This window comes from Manis javanica, chromosome 3 (genome assembly GCF_040802235.1).
Source record: "Manis javanica isolate MJ-LG chromosome 3, MJ_LKY, whole genome shotgun sequence".
NCBI classification, from domain to species: Eukaryota; Metazoa; Chordata; class Mammalia; order Pholidota; family Manidae; genus Manis; species Manis javanica.
In genome coordinates, this window is record NC_133158.1 from 206,133,595 (window position 1) to 206,154,047 (window position 20,453).

The 20,453-nt window shown below is 44.2% G+C and overlaps 1 protein-coding gene across 7 annotated transcripts; it reads left to right on the forward strand.

Annotated features, from left to right (window-relative positions):
* Window positions 1-457: 457 nt before the first annotated feature.
* Window positions 458-18,516, forward strand: NPM2 (nucleophosmin/nucleoplasmin 2). Of its 7 annotated transcripts, none has more exons than XM_073232652.1 (8): window positions 458-1,133; window positions 1,402-1,464; window positions 1,583-1,818; window positions 16,312-16,405; window positions 17,083-17,256; window positions 17,415-17,488; window positions 18,235-18,268; window positions 18,386-18,516. In XM_073232652.1, the coding sequence occupies exons 1-7, from the start codon at window positions 506-508 to the stop codon at window positions 18,244-18,246; spliced, it is 1,281 nt and encodes a 426-aa protein (XP_073088753.1). In that variant the 5' UTR covers window positions 458-505; the 3' UTR covers window positions 18,247-18,268; window positions 18,386-18,516. The 7 variants fall into 7 exon arrangements, with proteins under 7 accessions (XP_073088753.1, XP_073088752.1, XP_073088750.1 ...); XM_073232655.1 differs by having other exon boundaries at window positions 486-1,133; window positions 1,402-1,484; window positions 1,583-1,708; ... (1 more) ...; window positions 17,136-17,256; window positions 18,386-18,476; XM_073232651.1 differs by having other exon boundaries at window positions 1,402-1,484; window positions 1,583-1,708; window positions 17,415-18,268; window positions 18,386-18,496.
* The last annotated feature ends 1,937 nt before the right edge of the window (window positions 18,517-20,453 follow it).

Consider the following 20,453-nt stretch of genomic DNA (forward strand, 5'->3'; position numbering starts at 1 on the left):
AAATAAATAAATCTCAAACACATTTTGTTCAGCAAAAGATGGCAGACAAAAAGACCCTGTAGGATTCTACTTAGATGAAATTCTAGAACAGTTGATACTAATCTAAACCATCAGAAACATATAATGCCAATTAGGCTATAGCAAAGGATGAAGGACATTGCCGCAAAGGGAAACAAAACTTGGGGGCGGGATGGAAATTATAACTCAACTGTGGCGGTGACTACACAGGTGTATACATTTGTGAAAATTCATCAAATTATATACTTTGAGCGCATTTTTTGTATATAAATTACTTCTCAATAGAATGGATATTTTAAAAAGAGAAAACCTGATTTCCTGAGCAGCAGAAATTCCAAGCAGGTTTCCAGAGAGAGTGATCCAGTTCCTCCAGCAGATTTTTAGAAAAGGCTCTCCTTCCCTGTTGAATTACCTTGGCACCTTTGTTGAAAAGCACTGAACCTCACACGTGGATGACACGTTTCCAGGAGGGCTGCGAGGGCTAAGAATGCAATCAGAGAGACCCCTGGTTATTTCTGACACCCAGGTGTCAGGAGCAGGGACGTCAGGTGGAGCGCCTACTTTTTCACTACCTGCCCTCACGCAAACCTTTAAATGCATCAGTGTGCCCTGTGAACGTGCCACGCGCTGTGTTCCTGGCCAGCTCCTGCGGCTGCCTCTCCTTCGCCGCCTCATCCGCACAGCTGCCTGGCCGGGTGGCGGCGGTGGGGGTGCGGGATCATCCTCTAGAAACAAGGCTCTTCCTCTCTGGGCACCACGGCCCTCGGGGCCTTGGGAAAAGCCCACACTCCGCGGGTCGGGCAAGCACAGGAAGGCAGGCCCTGAGCTGGAAGGGGCGCCAGCGCTGCTGCTTCCTACGGGCTGGCAGAGCGTCTCCACGCCGGGCGGCCTCGCGAGGCCGGCCTGGGTGAGTCCCCGCGGCCGGCAGCAGCATCCTCACCTGGGCGCCTGTTACCAATGCAGATCCTCTCGGCCCCACCCAGACCTGCGCCTTCGGAAGCGGCGGAGGCGGGGCCTGACCCCGAGCGGTTTAACAAGCCCTCCAGGTGCCCCGGGGGCGCAGGCGGAGGGCGGCAGGAAAGGAAGCGGCTGGAGGGAAACGCCTCCTCTTCCAGGTTGAGTGGCCGCTTCCCGGTCCGCGCCCCCGGGCCTCCCAGCAGCCGGCCGCGGGCGGCCCCCGTGAGGCCCCCGGCCCGCTGCCCCGGAGCCCCTCTCCCGGGTGCCCGCCCGGGCCCTCTCCTCTCCCGCGGGCGCGCCATGCAGCGCCGCAGCACCCGCAGTGCGGCCGACAGGGCGGCGGCGGCCCTGCTCAGGGGCGGCTGGGGAGCGACCGGGGCCGCCCTTGAACCTGCGCGCCCCAGCCGCCTGCGTCGCCCTTCGCAGGCTGTGAGCTCACCCAGGAGAAGCGGACGTGCACCCTCAGGCCGCAGGAGGGGAAGCAGGGCTGTAAGCTGATGCTTAGTACGGTGGGTGACCCCCAAAAGAGGAGAAGGGGTAGAAGCGGGAGGGACAGTTTCCCTCCTGCCCTCGGGGTGAATGGGTGCTCTGTTTTCCACCTGCTCAGATTTGCTTGGGCGAGAAAGCCAAAGAGGGAATGAACCTCGTGGAGATCCTGCCCCCAGCAAACCAGAAGGACAAGAAGAGCAAGCCCATCACCACTGCCTCGCTCCAGGCCTCCGTGCTACCCATGGTGAGCCTTTCCCCGGCGCAGGGAGACTGCCTGCTCCGGCCTCACACTCCGGGCGGGAATGGACACAAACATGGGACCGCAGCTGTTCCTCTGAAGTACAACCCGGGACTGTAAGTCTGGGCTCAGGAGGCGGGCGCCCACTTTCAGCCATGTCACCCTTCACTAGCTGAGTGACCTTGGGCAAGGGAAATTACCTCTCTCCAAAACCACATTTTGAAACCATTACCACTGACCACAGGACACTGTCGAATTATATATTGACCTTGTATCCACAAATTCTCTTATTGCTAATAATTTATCTTGACTTTTCTATGCAAATCATCATTGTTAGTGAATAGTGGCAGTTTTTTGTCTTTTTTTCAATCCAACTACACTGGCCAGGCCCTCCAGTATAATATTGGATAAAATGATAATGATAGATGTCCTTGTTTCATTGCTAATTTTTTTTTTAAGGAGTACTTCTAATGTTTCTCCATTAAGTATGATGTCAAGTTAAGGAAGTCCCCATCTGGGCCTACACTGCTTTTAAAAACTGGGCTTTCTTCTTTTTATTCATGAATGGTTATCAAATGCTTTTCTATTCAGATGACCATGGGTGGTTCTTCAATCCGTTAATGTTGTAAGTTATATTAACAGGCTAATAGTCAATTTTGCATTCATGAGATAAATGCTACTTGGTCATATTATAAACTTCTGGGTTTGCTTTGCTAATGTATTTAAGCCTTTTTTTAACTTATAAGTTAGTTTGGCCTATGGATTCCTCATCTTATTTGGGTGTCAAGGCACACTGATCTCATGAACTGAGGGCCAGAGTGGTGGAACAGTAAATATAAGACTAGAATTATCTGTCCTTGAAGATCCAGGAGACCCATCTATAAAACCGCCATCAAACCCATCTATTCTCTATAAGGTTTCCCTAGATCTCAGCCATTCCCATGGCTTTACAGATCCTCTATACAAATGAAGACTCTGAAATTTATTTCTGTAAACCCAGCCTCTCTCTTGTACTCTAGATCCTCTAACTCAATATATTAAGTAGATATCTACTAGATATCCCAAACTAAGTCCAAATTATTTTTATCTATAATCTCTTCCCTCGCCCCCAAACTTCATCCTCTCCCAGTGAACACTGCTCTTCCTATTTGAATAAAAACCTCCTCTAACCCCCTACATTTGATTCACCAGCAAATCTTGTTTAGGCTCCATCCTCACAACACACCCCAGTCTGCCCCCATGCCATCATCTCCTTGTACCACCCTGGGCCGGGGGATGTCACTTCTTGCTGAATTGTATTTCAACTGGGTGTACCCACCTTCACTCTTGGTCCCCTATAGTCTATTCCAGGGGACAACAAAGTACAGGATTAAATCCAGTCCATTTTCTGCTTTGTAAGTAAAGTTTTGTTGAAACAGCCACACTCCTTCATTTACACATAACCTGTGGCTGCTTTCACTTGGTAACAGCAAAACTGAGTAGTCTCCACAGAGACCATTCGGTGTACAAGCCTAAAATATTTACCATCTGGTCCTTGAAGGTTTCCCAACCTCTGGCCTATTTTATCCACAGCTGTCTTTAAACACAAGTCAGATCATGTTGCTTCTCTCCTAGAACACTTAGATCCGTAGCTTCCCATTTTACATAGAATGAGTTCCAAGATCTTTTATGTTCTGGCCGTCAGCAACCTCTCTGACCTCTCAACTTTTGCTCTTCCCCCCTCCCCAACCCGACTCAAACCACACTGGCTGCCTTGACTGTACTCGGAAAACTCCAAACACAGCCCTTGTTCAGGGTCTTTGCATTTACTGTTCCCTTGTCAGGACATGCTTTTCCCCTACTTTCAAACCAGTCTTTGTTCAAATGTCATCTCTTAGAAGAGGTCTTCCTGACCACAGACAGCATCCCGTCTGCCTACCCCTCCCATAATCACTTTTCAACATAGGACCCATCACTAGCATCAGCTTTCATTTGTGTATTGTGTTTCTCCCTAACAAGAATAAGCTCCAAGAAAGCAAGGACTTAGCTTGTTTTGTTTGCTGCATTATCCTTAATGCCTGTATAATAGGACCTGGTATAGTTAAGGAACTCAATATATAATGAATGAGTGGGTAAATATATGAATAAACTGTGAGACTGGCCTGATTTTAACCTATTGTAATTTATTTAATAGTTTAGGTCTACTTGGATGTTTCTACTTTTTTAAATCAGCTTTCTTGAGATATAGTTTCTATGCAATATGATTCACCAGTGTTATGTGTACATGTTGATGCATTTGGCAAATTATATAATTTTGTAATAACCACCACAGTCAAGGTAGAGAAAATTTACATCGCCTCCCAAAATTTCCTCACGCCACTTTGCAGTCAGTCCCTTCTACCTACCACTGCCCCAGTGAACCATTGGTCTACCTTCTGTCACTAGAGTCTGGCCTTTTCTAGAATTTCATTTAAATGGACTCATGCAATACAGTTTCTTGTGCTTGGCTATTTTCATTTAGCATGCTTTCGAGATCTAGCCATGGTCTTGGTGAAACAGTAATGTGATCCTTTTTCATATCTGATATTCTAGTCTATGAAAAATATATATCAAGATTTGTTTTATTCATTTACCTGTTAATGGAAATGTGGGTAGTTTTCATTTCATACTACCATAAATAAAGCTGCCAGGAGCATTTGAGTGTAAGTATTTGTATGGACGTATGTTTCCATTCCACTTGAGGAAATATATAGGAGTGAAATTGTTAGATCATATAGTAAGCATATGTTAAACTTTATACAAAACTGCCAAACTGTTTTCCAAAGTGCTATACCATTTTGCCTGCCTGAGAATTCATTGCCAGTGTATGAGAATTCCAGTTGCTCCACATCTTCACCATCACTTTGTGTTGTCAATTTTAATTATAGCCATTCTAGTACTTATATAGTGGCACCTCATTGTGGTTTTTATTTATATTTCCTTGATGATTGGTGATGTTGACCATCTTATTTATTTTTTGGTCATATGTGTATCTTTTGCAAAATGCCTGTTCATGTGTTTTGCCCATTTTTATTTTTTATTTAAAATATAGTTGACATACCTATTAGTTTCAGGTGTATAACATAGTGATTCAACATTTATATACATTACAAAATGCTCACCAGGATAAGTGTAGATACCTTCTGTCATGATTCAAAATTATTGCAGTATTATTGGCTATATTCCCCATGCTGTACCTTTCATCCCCAAGACTTATTTATTTCATAACTGGAAGTTTATAGCTCTTAATTCCTTTCATCTGTTTCACCCATTCCCCTCCTCCCCTCTGATAACCATGAGTTTATTCTCTGAATTTATGAAGCCTGTTTCTGGGTTTTTGCTTGTTCATTTGTTTCTTAGATTCCACATGTAAGTGAAATCCTGTGGTATTTTTCTCTGACTTATCTGGTATACTACCCTCATTCATGTTGTCACAAAGGAGCAAGGTTTCATTGTTTTTTCTGGCTGAGTAATATTTCAATCTCATGCCCATTTTTAAATTGTGTTATTGAGTTATAGGAGTCCTTTTTATTTTGGACATTTATCAAAAAATGTATTTCAAATATTTTCTCTGACTAGTGGCTTGCTGTTTCATATTCATATAATACTTTTTGAAGAGCACAACTTTTTAATTTTGATTAAGTCTAATTTGACATTTTTTTCTCTTACTTTTCATCCTTTTGGTGTCCTGAGAATTCATTGCCTAAATTAAGGTCACAGATGTTTTCTTCTAAATGGGCTGTACTTTTAACACATATATTTAAGTCTGTGATCCATTTCAAGACAAATTTTTTGTATGATATGAAGTAGAGGTAGAGGAACATTTTTTCCAAATAGATATCTCATGCTTTCACACCATTTTTGAAAAGACTGTTTTTTTACTATGCAGTTACCTTGGCATTTTTGCCAAAAGTCAATTGACTATATATGTATGTTTACTTCTGTGTTCTGTTCTATATTGAATGATGTTTGATTATTCAATAAACATTGATTTATATGTTTACCCTTATCTCAGTAACAGACTAATTTGATTATTATAGTATTATATTAAGTCTTAAGATTCCATACAGTGAGTTTTCCAACTTTGTTATTTTCCAAAATTGTGTTGGCAATTTTAGACCCTTAGCTTTTCCATATAAACTTCAGAATAGACTTTCTTTAAAAATTAATCTGTTGGGATTTTGATTGAGATTGTACTGAATCTATAGATTACTTTGGAGGAATGGCAGCTAGACAGTTTTGAGTCATCAGTAATTGAATAGGGTAATTTCTCCATTTGTTTAAGTCTTTAACTTTTCCCAGCAATGTTCTGTAGTTTTCAGGAGACTACATACATACTTTGTAAATTTTACCCCTGCATGTTTCATGATTTGGAGTGCTATTGAAAATGGTTTTGACATCTATTGAAAGATAATTCTCATACCATAAGCTTCACCCATTAAGGTATATAACTTAATGGTTTTTAGTAAACTCGGAGTTGTATAACCATTATCTAAGTTTAGAACCTTTTTATCACTTAAAAAGAAACTCCATAACTATTAGCAGTCACTCACCCTTTCCCACACCCATTCACCTGGAATACTAAGTAACCAATAATCTACTTTTTGTCTCTATAGATTTGCCCATTCTGGACAGTTCCTATAAATGGAATCATAAAATATATGGTCCTTTGTAAACAGCTTCTTTCTCTTAGCATAATATTTTGAAGGTTCATCCATTCTGTAGCATGTATCAATACTTCATTTCTTTTCATTACCAAGTAATATCCATTATATATATGTATCACATTTCATTTATCCATTCAGCAGTTGATGGACATTCAGATTGTTTCTACCTTATGGCTGTTATAAACATTCATGCACAAATTTTTGCACAAACATGTTTTCATTTTTCTTGAGCATATATCTGGAAGTATAATCGCTGTGTTCCTTTCTTGCCCTTTTCTGGTCTCATTTTGGATTAATTACTACATTTTCATCTCCATTATTGGCGTTAGCTATACATCATCTGTTATTTTTTAGTGGTCACTCTAGAGTTTACAATCTGCATCTTTAACTTACAGCAGTCAATATTCAAGTAATATACCACTTCATGTATGCTGTGAGAGTCTTACTACAGCATTCTCCATTTCCCACTTCTTATCCTTTGTGATATTGTTGTAATAGCTCTTGTTTCTACATGCGCTATAAATCCCACACTACATTGTTATTTTCTCTTTAAACAGTCTATATTTTTTCTTATTGGAATATAGTTGCTGTACAACATTGGTTTCAGATGTACAGCATAGTGACTCAATAATTCTATACATTACTAAATGTTCACCACAGTAAGTGTAGTTGCCCCCTGTTACCATGCCAAGACATTACAATATTATTGGTTACGTTCTGTATGTTGTACTTCCATTCCTACCAATTTATTTTATAATTTGAAGTTTGTACTTTTTAATCCCCTTCACTTATTTCACCCATCCCCTCACCCTCCTCCCTATGGTAACCAATAGACTGTTGTTAGAATTTATGGATCTATTTCTCTTTTTGTTTGTGGTTTTCATTTGCATTTCCCTGATGATTAGTGATGTTGAGCAACTTTTCCTGTGCCTATTGGCCATCTGTATGTCTTCTTTGGGAGGTTCTCTGTCCATTTTTTAACTGTTTTTTTTTTTGTGGTGGGGGGGGGTTGAGTTATATGAGTTCTTCGTGTAGTTTGGGTATTAGCCCCTTATCAGATTAGCATTTGCAAATACATTCTTCCATACAGCCTGTTGCCTCTTTGTTTTGTTGAAGGTTTCATTTACTGTGCAGAAGCTTTTTAGTTTGATGTAGTCCCACTTGTTTATTTTTGCTTTTGTTTCCCTTGCCCAGGGAGATGTATCCATTAAGAAATTTCTCCTGCTGATGTTCATGAGATTCTTGCCTATTTTTCTTCTAGGAGTCATACAGCTTTTTGTCTTACATTTAGGTCTTTCATCCATTTAGAGTTTACTTTTGTATATAGTAGTTAGGTAGTAATCCAGTTTCATTCTCTTGCATGTAGAGCTGTCCAGTTTTCCCAACACCATTTAGAGACTGTCTTTCCCCATTGTGTATTCGTGGCTCCTTTGTCATCTGTTAATTGGCCATATTTGCATGGGTTTATTTCTGGGCTCTCCATGGGTTCCATTGATCTATGGGCCTGTGCTTGTGCCAGTTCCATACTTTTTTGATTACCACAGCTTTGTAGCATAGCTTGAAGTCAGGGAGCATGACATCCCCAGCTTTGTTCCTCCTTCTCAGGATTGCTTGGCTATTTGGGGTCTTTATGGTTCCATATAAATTTTAGGATTATTTGCTTTAATTCATTGAGAAATGCCATTGACATTTTGATGGAGATTGCATTGAATCTGTGAATTGCTTTGGGTAGGATGGCCATTTAGACATTAACAGTCTATATTTTAAAGAAATTAGAAATCAGAATAAAATAATTTTATACTTACCATTTCTGGTACTCATTATTCCTTTGTGTAGATTCAAATTCCATTTAGTATCATTTTCCTTCTACTTGAAGGACTTATAGTGCAGTTCTGCTTTTGATTAATTCTTACAGCTTTGTAGGTCTGGAAAAGTCCTTATTTCACTTCAGGTTTGGAAGGTATTTTCACTGGATAAAGAAATCTTTTAACATTTTAAGTCATTGCTCCATTGTCTTCTAGCTTGCAAAACTTAGAAAATTATGCTACCATCCTTGTCTTTATTCCTCTGTATGTAATGTCTTTTTTTGCACTGGCTGCTTTTTTTTTTTTTATTAAGGTATCATTGATATGCAATCTATGAAGGTTTCACATGAGCAACATTGTGATTAGAGCATTCACCCATATTATCAAGCACCCCCCTCCCCACACCCCACTGCAGCCACTGTAGGCTGCTTTTAAGATTTTCTGTTTATCACTCATGCTGAGCAGTTTGATTGTGAAATGCCATGAGGTTCATTGAACTTAGATCTGTGGGTTAATTGTTTTCATCAAATTTGGAAAGTTTTGGCCGTTATTTCTTCAGTTATTTTTTCCTGCTCCCCACTTCTCTCTCATCTCCATCAAGGAATCCAGTTACATGTTGGTGCCTTAGAGTTGGCCCAAAGTTTGTCGATGCTCTGTTCATTTTCTGAAAGAATTTTCCTCTGTGTATTTCATTTTGGATTATCTATTTATTCATTATCATTACTCTTTTCTTCTGCAATATCAAATTTGCTGTTAATCTTATCAGTGTGTTTTCATCTTATTGTAGTGTGCATCTCTAGAACTTTTAACTGTTCATGTCTTGAAAACTTCAGTCTCTAGGTTCTTGAACATAAGGACTACAGTCATAATGATTGGTGTCTTGTTATTGTCTACTGATTCTATCATTGTGTCATTTCTGTGTCAGTCTTGATTGAATTTTTTTCTCTTCGTTATGAGTTATAGATTCTGGCTATTTATGTCTGGTAATTTTTGATTGGATGCAAGACATGAAATCTACCTTGTTGGGTGCTGGATATCTTTACAATTTTATTCTGGGACGTAGTCAAGTTAAATACCATTTGATCCTTTTGGGTCTTATTTTACACTTTGGTAAAACTAAAGTTGAGTTTAGTCTGGTTAATTTCCCCTCCCACCTCCTACCTATAGAGCAAGACCCTTCTTAGCACTCCAGTAGGTGCCGCATAAATTATAAGATTTTCCACACTACCTGTTAGTACTAGCCCTGACCTTATATGAACTCCAGACACCTTTAGAGTGATTCTTTCCCAGCCTCAGGTGGTTTCCTCACATGCATATGCTGAATACCACTTGACTGAATTCAAGGGGGCATTTCTGCAGATCTCTGGAGTTCTGTCTTTGCAGCTGTCTCCTCTCCTGTGCTCTGTGAACTCCAGGACCTTGAGTTCCCTGGTTTCCCAGTTATATTTTCTCAATTTGGGGAGACCAGTGGACTCTGCATGGGATCCCCCTCTCACAGGGAAGGAAGCTTGGAGAACCACAGGACTCATCTCATTTGTGTCCCACCTCTCAGATGACATCCTCCCATCTCCCTTGACTGATGTTCAATGTCTTGAGAGCCACTGTTTCCTATGTTATGTTTGGGTATTTTAGTTATTTCAAGTTGGAAGGTAAATTCACTCCCTGTTACTTGGCCTGAACCAAATGTATCCCCCATGTCAGTTTGGATCATTTACATTTTTCTAGGTATTAGTCATATTTACTGACAATATTTTTAACTGACTATATCTATTATGGCCCTTTTTTTTAAAATTCCTAATAGTGTTTATCATCCTTCCTTTTTCCCCCCCCTCCATTTCAACTACTGGATATTAGTGTTTTTGTTCTTTTTTTCAAAGACCCAGCTTTTGCTTTTGTTGATATTTTCTATTATTTCCTTAGTTTCTATTTTATTAATTTCTCTGGTTATGATATTTTCTGCTTTCTTTTTCCTTTTTCTTGCTTCCTGTATTAGATATTTATCACACTCATGTTCTAGCTTATTTTTTCCAAGTACATTTTATTTGTTTCCCTCTAAGGGAGTTTTTAGCTGTATCCCTCTTTTTGTGTTTTGTGGTATTTTCACTTTATATCATTTCAAATATTTTCCAACTCCCATTATGGCTTCTTATCTGATCTATGAGTTACTGAGAACTTCTTAATTCCCAACAGTATTGGATTACTACTCTTTTTCTCAATGTAATTGTAATAGAAAATTTAGTTCATAGATATATAGTTAGAGATATTAACTGATATGTATATCAGTTATTTGGTGTTTGTTGAAACTTATTTTATGGCTTACTATATGGTAGTATTACAGGATTCTGCGTGTATCCATTAAGTCAAGCTTATACACTGTGTTCAAACCTATATGTTTTTTTTCTCCTTGATCTATCAATTACCAAAATACATGTGTTCTCCTATTATGATTGTAGGTTTCCAGATTGTTTTATAATATTGTTCACTTTATATATGTTTTTTAATTGAATTTTTTAGATAATTATAGACTAGATCACAAACAGTTGTAAGAAATAATACAGAGAGATCCCTGTACATTTTTCCCAGCTTTCGTCAATGGTAGCATTTTGCAAAGCAGTAATATACCATGGAAACCAGGATTTGGATGTTGATACAATCCAGGGATCTTGTTCTATAAAATTTCATCTCCTAAGTGCATGTACCCACCACCACAGGCAAGATACTAGACAGTTTCAAAGCCTGCTGCCCTTTTATCATCACCCCCCGCTTCCTCCTACCCCTAATCCCTGGCAACAACCAATATGTCCTCCTTTTCTAAAATTTGGTCATAGAAATGGAATCATACATGTGTAACTTTCTCAGAACTGGCTTTTTTTTTTTGGCTTAGCATAATTCCCTGGAGGTCGTTGTGTATATTCTTTTTATTGTTGAGTAGTAGTTCATGGCATAAATGTGCCATAGTTTGATGATTCATATGTGGGAAAACTGGCTGATTCCAGTGGACTGGTATGAAAGAAGCTGCTATGAACATTTGTGTAAAGACTTTTGTGTAAGTCTCTGGGATAAATGCCCGGGAATCTAATTGCTGCGTAATATGGTGGTTGCATGTTTCTTAAGCTGCCAAACTGTTTTCTAAAGTGGCTGTACCATTTTACATTTCTATCAGCCATGCACGAGTAATGATTGAGTTTCTCTGCATCATCACCAATATTCCATGTTTTCACCAGTCCTTTTTTTTAGCCATTCTGACGTGTGTGGTGATACCTCCTTATGCTTTTAGTTTGCATCTCCTGAATGACTAATGATGTTGAACATCTTTTCATGTGCTTCTTTGCCATCTGTATATTCAGTAACATGCCTGCTCATGTCTTTGGTCCATATTTTAACTGGACTTTTTTTACTAGTTCTTTATACATTCCAGACAATGTACATCAAATATATGGTTTCTCAATATTTTCTCACCAGCCGATAACTTGTCTCTTCATCCTCTTCACATGAACTTTTGCAGAACAAAAGTTTTTGATTTTGATGAAGTCCATTTTATCAATTTTTCCTTTTATGACTTTTGGTTTTAAGTCTAAGAGCTCTTTTCCTACTCCAAGGTGATGAAGATTTTCTGTTTGAGTCCAAAAATCTTCTAGTTCTATGTCTTACATTTAAGTCCATGATCCATGTTGAGTTCATTGTTGGATAAGCTGTGAAGCTTAGGCCAAGGTTTCTTTCTTTGCCTCCACATACCCAGTTGTTCCAGCACAACTTGTTGAAAAAGCTACCCTTCCTCCATCTGACTGATTTTGCCCCTTTGTCAAAAATCATTTGCACACATTTGTGTGGGTCTATTTCTGCGTCTTCCATTCCATTGATCTATATGTCTACCCACCAGTACCACCCTGTATGGATCACTGTAGCTATAGTTTTATGTATGTTTAGACTATGTTGTTGGTGCATGTAATTTACAGAATTATCTTCCTTGTAAATAAATTTTTTATCATTATGTGGTGACCTTTATCCCTAAAATGCTTATTGAATTAAAGCCTATACCATCTGATATTAATTTGTTTCCCAGGTATCTGTCACTATCCATTCTTCCTTTAATCTTTGGTAATATAATTCATGACTTATAGCTGGCCACAGGGCTACTGAGAATAAAAACTATATTCCTTCTTGAGTCAAGCATGTCCATGAAGTTCTGGCCAGTAGAATGTAAACAGTGCCTACAACATCTGCAAAGTGTCCTAAAACAGAGATCATGTGAAGATTTTTGTCCCTCCTTCCTGCTGGCTAGAATGTGGATGTAACAACTGGAACCTGAGCAGCCATCCTAGACCAGAAGATGGAAACATGGTACAAAGTGTGTGGGTCCCTGATGATTGAGAAGCAGTGTACCCACAGCTGACCACTTAGATTTGGACTTAGTTTATGTGGCAGAGAAACAAGCTTCTATCTTGTGTAAGCCCATTACTGAGTTTTCTCTTGTTTATTACCAAACCTAATTCTCACAAACTAGCTTTCTCTTTTTAAGGGCTTTTTTTAGAATAGTTTTGGGTTTACAGTAAAATTGAGAGGATGGTACAGAGATTTCCCATGTACTACCCACACACATACATAGCTCTCCCATTATCAACCTCACTCACCAGACGGTACAATTAGCTTTGTTTTCATTTCAATTATATATGACTGCAATATCAGAGACCCACCTACAGGGGCTTAAACAAATTTGAGGTTTCTTTGTCCTGCATAGATGTCCAGAGATGGGCAGTTCAGGGCTGGTGAGAGATCTCTGTGGTCACAAAAGACAAAGTCTCCTTTTATCTTTCTCCTGTCCTCACCACAGAGCTTTTATCCTCAAGATCACCGTACAGCTCAGGAAGGCTGCTACTGCTCCAACCCTCACTTCTGCATTTAAGGTAATAGGAAAGAGAAACAAGGGAAAACCAAAGGGACTCTTCTCAGTTCTCTGTCCACTTTGAAGGAGTCTTCACACAAGTACCATCTGCCAAATTTTGCTTACAACTCATTGGACCGGAAATAGTTAGCAAGGTCACAGCTAACTACAAAGGAAACCGGGAATGCAGTCTTTGGCTGGTTACAATATTTGAATAATCTTAGGGCTCTTTTAATATGGAAGAAGGGAAGAATGGATGTTAGATAAGCAACTGGATGCCTCTACCACAAGTGGTGTGTATATGCCCATCTGTCTACTTTAACATTTCTACGCTCTTACGTTTTCAGTATCTATCTTATAGGCAGCATGACGACTTTAATCTGTCTGGCCAGTACAGTCTGTTCTATATTTACTGTGATGGCTAGTGGACTTGGATGAATTTGTAACATGGGCTTTGTGTTTCTGCTTTCCTTTTTGTATTTTGTATTTTTGTCTCTTTCTCCTTTCCCTGTCATTGGCTAAAGGTTCCTCTTTTTCTTTTCTACTGATTTGTGAACTATAGAATCTCATTCTAATTTTTATTGGTTGTCCTTAATTTTTTAACAGTCATGCAAGATCAGAGTCTAAAAATCCTGTTTTATTTCTCCCAAACCATCCAGGGAGCTTTTCTGATTATCCTTTTAATGTAAGTGTTGTTATCATGTAGTGTTTTTTTTTTTTTTTGAGAGGGCATCTCATATTTATTGATCAAATGGTTGTTAACAACAATAAAATTCTGTATAGGGGATATGTAGTGTTTTATCTTCAACTTATACTGAACACATTCAACCCTAGTCACTCCTAGTGCTTAGTTTATTTCACAGTAACGCTTACTAAGGTCTCTTTACCAATTTACTTTCTCACTGCTGCTCTCGTATCCACTTCCTCCTTCTCAATTGAATTGCCATCCTTTGGAAACACCATTTGGGTCTGGGAGAGGTACGCTTACTGGGGCTCTGCCTGGAAATATCTTGACCCTCATTCCCTTCAATACTGGCTGCGTGTAATTCTAGGTGGAGAGGTGGTTTCCCTCAAAATTTGAAATTGTTATTCTGTTCTGGTTTCTGGATGTCCGTCTGGTGTTTGTTCCTTTTTTTGGAGCTCTGCTTTCTGGTGTAAGGTAATCCTTGTTTTTGTCATCTATCATGTCACCAGGAGTAGATCTAGATGTACTTCTCTGGACTTAGGCTTCGTGCACATGAGGATCTGTGTCTGCGATTGTTTCTGTGGAGAACTCTTGACTGTCATTGCTTTGCAGACTGCATTCTGCCTAGGCCCGCGCGTCCCAGCTTCTCTTTCGTACTGGTCCCCCGTCTGCCGTACACGGGGCAGCTTCTTCCCAGTGCTCCTCCAGTCTTGCTTCGGCTGGTTTATTCTGCGTTTTAACCGTTTGTTCCATTTATTTCAGTGCTCATGCTCTTCATGTCTAGAAGTTGCATTTGGTTCTCTTTGCTTTTCATGATGTCTTGTTCTTCTTTCTTGTTCTGGTTCCTGCTTTTATACGGATTGGATTTTCATCACCCTTGTTTCATGCTGGGTAGATTGTTCTCTTATCTCAGGCTCTGGATTGTGCCAGTCTTGTAGTTATTTCGTTCCCTTTGGACACTGGCGGGATTGTTTCTTACGTGTTTTGTGATGTTAGATGGTGAGTTGTCTCCAGGGTTTTGTTTTTTTTCCTCTGCAAGAATTTGCATGACAGAATTGAGTCCCAAGAGAGCGCTTGTGCTCGTGGCTGCCATTTGCCCAAAAATACCACAAGCCCAGGACTTTATACAGATTTCTTGCTGGGCAGTACCCACAAGTAAGTTCAGACTGTGTGTGAGCAGGAGGTATGGCCGTGGATTTTCCCATTGTCCCGGGAGACTTCTCGCACTCACGTTTCCCGTGTCCTTCCTCTGGAGCCGGGTAGCTCCTGGTTGGTTGGGGCTCCCCTCACCTCCCCTGCCCCTGGACCCTTTACCAAGGTGCAGCTTTGAGGGCCCCACACACAGCGGGCTCCCTCATGCTCCCCATCCCAAACCCACGCCTGGTCTCCTGTCCACACCGCGTGCTGGATCCGAAGCCCAAGCTGTTTTCAGACCTGTTCGCCCACAGCGGCAGCGCCTCAGCTCCTGTGCGAGCTTTTTCCCATTTCTGCTGCATGGGGGCCCCTCTTGCTGTCTTCATATTCCCCCCTGCAGTAAAACACTGCATTACATTGTACCCAGCATTTCAGATGTGGGTGGCTGCTCCTCTGCTTCCATTAGGAGCCCAGGAACTCTAACGTGATCCCTCAATATCCTCTGTAAAGGAACAGCACCTCCTCTGTTGGCTTGTTGTAAGGAGTTAAATGAGATAAAGCGGGTGAGACGCTGAGTACGGGGCCTGGTTCGTGGCAGGAACTCTTAAATACAAGTATCATCATTGTTACTGTAGGAAATCTGGAAAGCTTAAAAGAGCATAAGGAGAATAAATACTGTCCACTTTAGTATATCTAACCTTTATTCATACGTGCATTTGTATCTTAGAAGACAAAGGTAGGGCTCTACGTACAACTTTGCGTCGCCCACTCTCACTTGGTCTGTGTCTTAGCTCAGGCTGCCCTCACAGACCACCACCGACTGGGGGGCTTGAACAGCAGACATTTATTTTGTCATGGTTCTGGAGGCTGGAAGCCTGAGGTTCGGGTGCCAGCAGGGCAGGTGTTCGTCAGGGGCCCTCGCCAGGCTTGCAGGCCTCTGCTGCTCTCTGTCCCACAGGGCACAGAGGGAGTGCAGGAGAGCGCCTCTCTGATCTGGTCCAGTGGGGGCCCCAATCCCATCCTGAACAGCTCCCCTCATGGCCTCCTAACCCGAATCTGTCCCAAAGGCCCAGTCCCAGACAGCATCACAGTGTTGGTGGGGAGGGGAGGGCTTCAGCGTAAGCACTGGGGAGGATACAATTCAGTCTGTAGCAGTCACACTTCTCTATTTAACAGCTGCCCTCAGCTTGGAAGCCCAGATCTACAATCTTAGCAAAAGTGGGCTTGTCAGATTCATATTCTCCTCCTACAGAGTGCAGGCCGGCAGGAAGACGCAGGGCTGGGAGCACGGCGGGACCCAGAGAGCCCGCAAGCGTGTATGGCTGCGGTCTGGGGAAAAACTTGAGTGTTCCCGGCCCGCACCGGGTGCCAGGCCCAGTGGCCGCTCCTCTCACCACTGCCCACGTCCTCCCCTGCAGGCTGTCACGATGGGGTTTGAGATTTCTCCTCCAGTCACTTTTCAGCTCCAAGCTGGCTCAGGACCCGTGGTCCTCAGTGGCCAGGAATATCACTGTAAGTCCAAGCTGGGACCTGGGAAGGGTCTGAGGGCACAGTGCCCAGCACAAGGCCAAGGACATACTGGGCGCTCAATCACTTGAGGGATTTGTAAGTCGTTAGAAAATCCCCAAAGGCAACATCAGTGCGGGAGCCTGGACTGAAGGCCAGGCCACGAGTCCCAGTCTTCCTGCCCCTCGTCGCCCCTGCTCTGGGGGCCTCAGCCATCAGCTGTAAGACGAGGGTAGGGGTACACTTGGTTTCATCTGCAAAGAGTAGCTGTGAGGGAGAAATGGTATTCAGGGAAAGCAGGTAATGCCAAGCATGAACGCACCCTGAAAAATTACTGCTGTGAGGTGTGTAGCTGTAGTCGTAACATGGACCCTAGAAATCACTGTGCTCTGACGTTTCCTGTCCCTCTAGCTGGCCCCCTTCTCTGTCCAGCTGTGCCTCTTTCATCAGGGTGCTGTCCTGCCGGTCCCACTTCCCTTAGGATAAATGAATCCCGCAGCTGCTGTCTGAGGCTCCTCCCCACCCCACCCCACCTTCCCCTCACCCACCTGGCCCACCTCACCCTCGACCCCCACCCCTCCCAGTGTTAGTCCTCCAGGCCCGCCAGCCCCACCTCCCTCCCCCACCCCCAGCCCTCTGTGGCTGTCTGGATCCCCTACCCCACCCTAGCCTCTGCTGGTCAGGGAGGCCAGAAGGGGCCCCCAGGAGGTGGCAGGTGAACACTTCGGCTCCCGTGCTGGGACGCCTCAGATCTCTCCTGGGAAGAGGAGGAGGAGGAGGATGTGTCCCTGGAGGAGGAGAGCCCCTTCGGACAAGCCAAGAGGCCGGCGCCCCAGAGGCAGACCAGCGTCGCCAAGGTGAGGGAAAGGGCGCCCCGGAGGCCTCTGGGGAACCGGGCCGGGCCTCCGCGTTAGTGCCCAGAGGCTGGGGCGAGGCCTGCCGGGGTCTGAGCGGGAGTCTGCTCCGGCCGGGCCTCGCCCTGACTCCCCCAATAATGCTTATGTTTGGTTTCCAGAAGAAAAGGGTGGAAGAAGAGGGGGCAGCAAGGTGACTCTCTACCCACTAACTCAGCCACAGCCTTTAGCTGAGGTGTGCAGGGCTAGAAAGAGTGGGGTGCGTCTGGCATGTGTGCATGTATGTGGCCCCTGCGCGCCGGCACGACCTTTTTGGAAACTATTAAACTGTTCTTATCTTCTGACCTCATTCCACACGTGGCAATTCCTTCCAAAGAATATGGGAGAAATTACATGCACTAAGAAACTTACCACTGCAAATAGTAGTGGTGAAAAAGGGAGCATTCTAAGTGTCTACCAATATAATAGTTGATTAAATAATATCGTTTTCTCAATGAAATGTTACATCTTGCCTGGGAAGAATGCAACCAGGAAAGCATTTATAGAATTAAAAGAACAGGATATTAAATCATTTTTACCTAATTCACTTTTTTAGAAGAAAACAGAGTACTCAAAGGAGATACACCAAAATGTTAATATTGGTGGGAGCTAGTGATAAATAATGTATTCTCTTCTCTGTTATATCTTATGCAATGTGGTTAACATTACTTTTATAATGAAAAAGACATCTTTGTGATAAATAAAAGCAGATGGAAGCCTAAGAAGGCAAAGCATCTTGTTGAAAAAGAGTCAGAATGGCCCCTGGCAGGTGATGGGTGAATTCCACAGCCCCCATCTCCCCAGGCCACACCTGCTGCCTCCTGGAAGTGCCCAGGGCCTGCGGCCCCGGTGGGCCATTCGGTGGGCTGGGGACGACGAACAGTAGCTGAGCTTTCTTTCCCACCCATCTCCCACTCCTGTCCAACCCCACCCCTACTCCAGACCCAGTCTTAAAGACAAGAGCCTTGGGAGAAAGGTAAGTTCTGATTCAAGGGCTGGTCCTCCTAGTCGGGGAGCGGGGGGGGGGGTGTCTCCAGGAAGGGGCCAGGACAGGGAGGGAGGGGGACACTGGAGCCCTCCCTTCTCTCCATAGGCCAAACCCACCAGCAAGCCTAAAAAGCTGGAATCCACGAAATGAGGAGCCAGGAGTAGCCTGGCTGCAGGGACCAGCACACAGAGTGGGCCTTCCTTGGGGTACCCAGCAGACCAGGGGTGCCCCCTTCATCCAGTCCAAGTCTGAATTGACGGCAATGCTGAGGACAATACAGGAGCCTCTCACCCCAGCTTTCGGGCTTCAGCAGGACCTGGAGGGAAGAGCCCCGACCTCAGGGCCATAATAAAATTTGCTTTGCCGGAACCTTGCTTCCGCTGCCTCTCTTCCCGGGAGATGCCTTTCTTGCCTGCTGCAGTGAGCCCATGTGCCCAGCAGAGGGCAGCCGTGTGCCAGAACATCCTGACTTGGTGGCCCAGCCCGGCCAGGCTGCAAGTCCAGCCCGCCATAATGCCCTGCTTTTTTAAATCTCCCTCTCTTCTCCTGGCACCCCATTCCATCCCCTCCCACACCCCTTTGCTTTGGGGGAGAAACCAGGTGTCTCAACCCCTTGTCTAGCTTCAGCTTTCTACCCCTGGCCTTAGGGAGGGAGCCGGAGCAGGTGTGGGTCTTCCAGCATCCTCCAGTCTGCCTTCTACGAGGCCCCAGTTTTCCAAGTATGGAACTGAAGGGCCACAGCTGCCCACCTTGGCCAGGACTGGCCTTGTTCCCTGTAGGTCAAATCCAGGGGTTTTCTCTCCTGGCTCTAAGCATGTCAGTGGGGTGTCAGACACACAGAGCATCTATTGGAACCTTAGGGGCACAGTGCTGGTCTCCTCCCAGGCCTGCATCCTGTTCAGGGTCAGCTCTAGCTTGCAGGGACCTTGCCTGCGTGAAGACCTGTGTCAGGCAGGAGCCCAGAAGCCTCTACATTCAAGGAAACCCTCCCAGAAAGGGAGGCAGGCTTTTCTGGGGCTCGGATGGGCTTCTTACAGGAGGTGGATGGGTAAACGTTTTCAGCTCCCTCCCATGCTAGGGCAACTCTCAGCCACAGGAACAGGGCCCAAGAAAGTGTTGGGGTGAGGCCTCCTGGAGAGGGGGCTCAAGCCTCCTGCCCCCTCCCAGGCCTGAAGAGCCACTCTGGAGCTGGATTCACTTGTGGTGACACGGATGGCCCCCAACTTGGGGTGATACTTGCAGGGCCCCTGCTGGCTTGTACCTGCTCCGGCCAGGCCTGAAGTGGGCCAGTGGGGACCTGGCCCTACCCTCTCTCCCCAGAACCCCCAAGTTTGGGTCCCAGAGGTTGAAGGTCTTTGAACAGCTACCCAGGGAGGTGAGTAGCTGGGCTTGAGTCTCCCCGTCCAGCTTTGGTCTCTCTCGGTGCCAGAAGAGGTAGGCAAGGGCAGGCTGGCATTCTTGCTGCTTGCTTTCTGTGCCCCATGAGACAGATGTGGGTGTTGTCCCACCCTGCAACATGTGAGAACGAGCTACTGATCTCAGGGGTCATCCAGGAGTGACAAGGGACATCAGTTCCAGTCTGGCTCCAGCTGGGCAGCTGGCATTGACCATAGCTTCATGGCACAGCGACTAGGGGTGGACAAGACAAATCCATCACTTTTAAGTCACCCACGGGCTAGTGGAATCACAAAAGCCAACAACAAACTTTCAATTAACTGTCAAGTGCTTTGGAGGAAGTAAAACAGGCTAATCTCCAGGGTGGAAAAGTGCTGCTTGGTTAGATCTGAGGATGTCCTCAGAGCAGGCAAGGGACAAGAAGGGGGTGGTGGGCTATGTGAGGAGCTGGCAGAAGGACATCCCTAGGAGCAGGGACAGAGCGCGCAGAGGGCTGGGGCAGAACAAGCCTGGAGGTGCAGAGGGAAAGGCAGGGGTGGCAGTCCTAAGGCCGTGAGCTGGGTGCTGCTCCGAGTGCCCTCCGTGGACTCCTTCCACCCTCACAACTGTGCCTTGAGGAGAGTGCTGTCAGCCCCACTTCTCAGATATGGAAAAGTGAGGCACAGGGAGGTGAAACACCTTGCCCTTACCTCACACAGCCAGTGAGGGAGCCAGGATCCACTCTGTGGATCTGGGGGAGAGATGGACGGTGGCCGGGGCACTAGGAAGCCTCGTACAC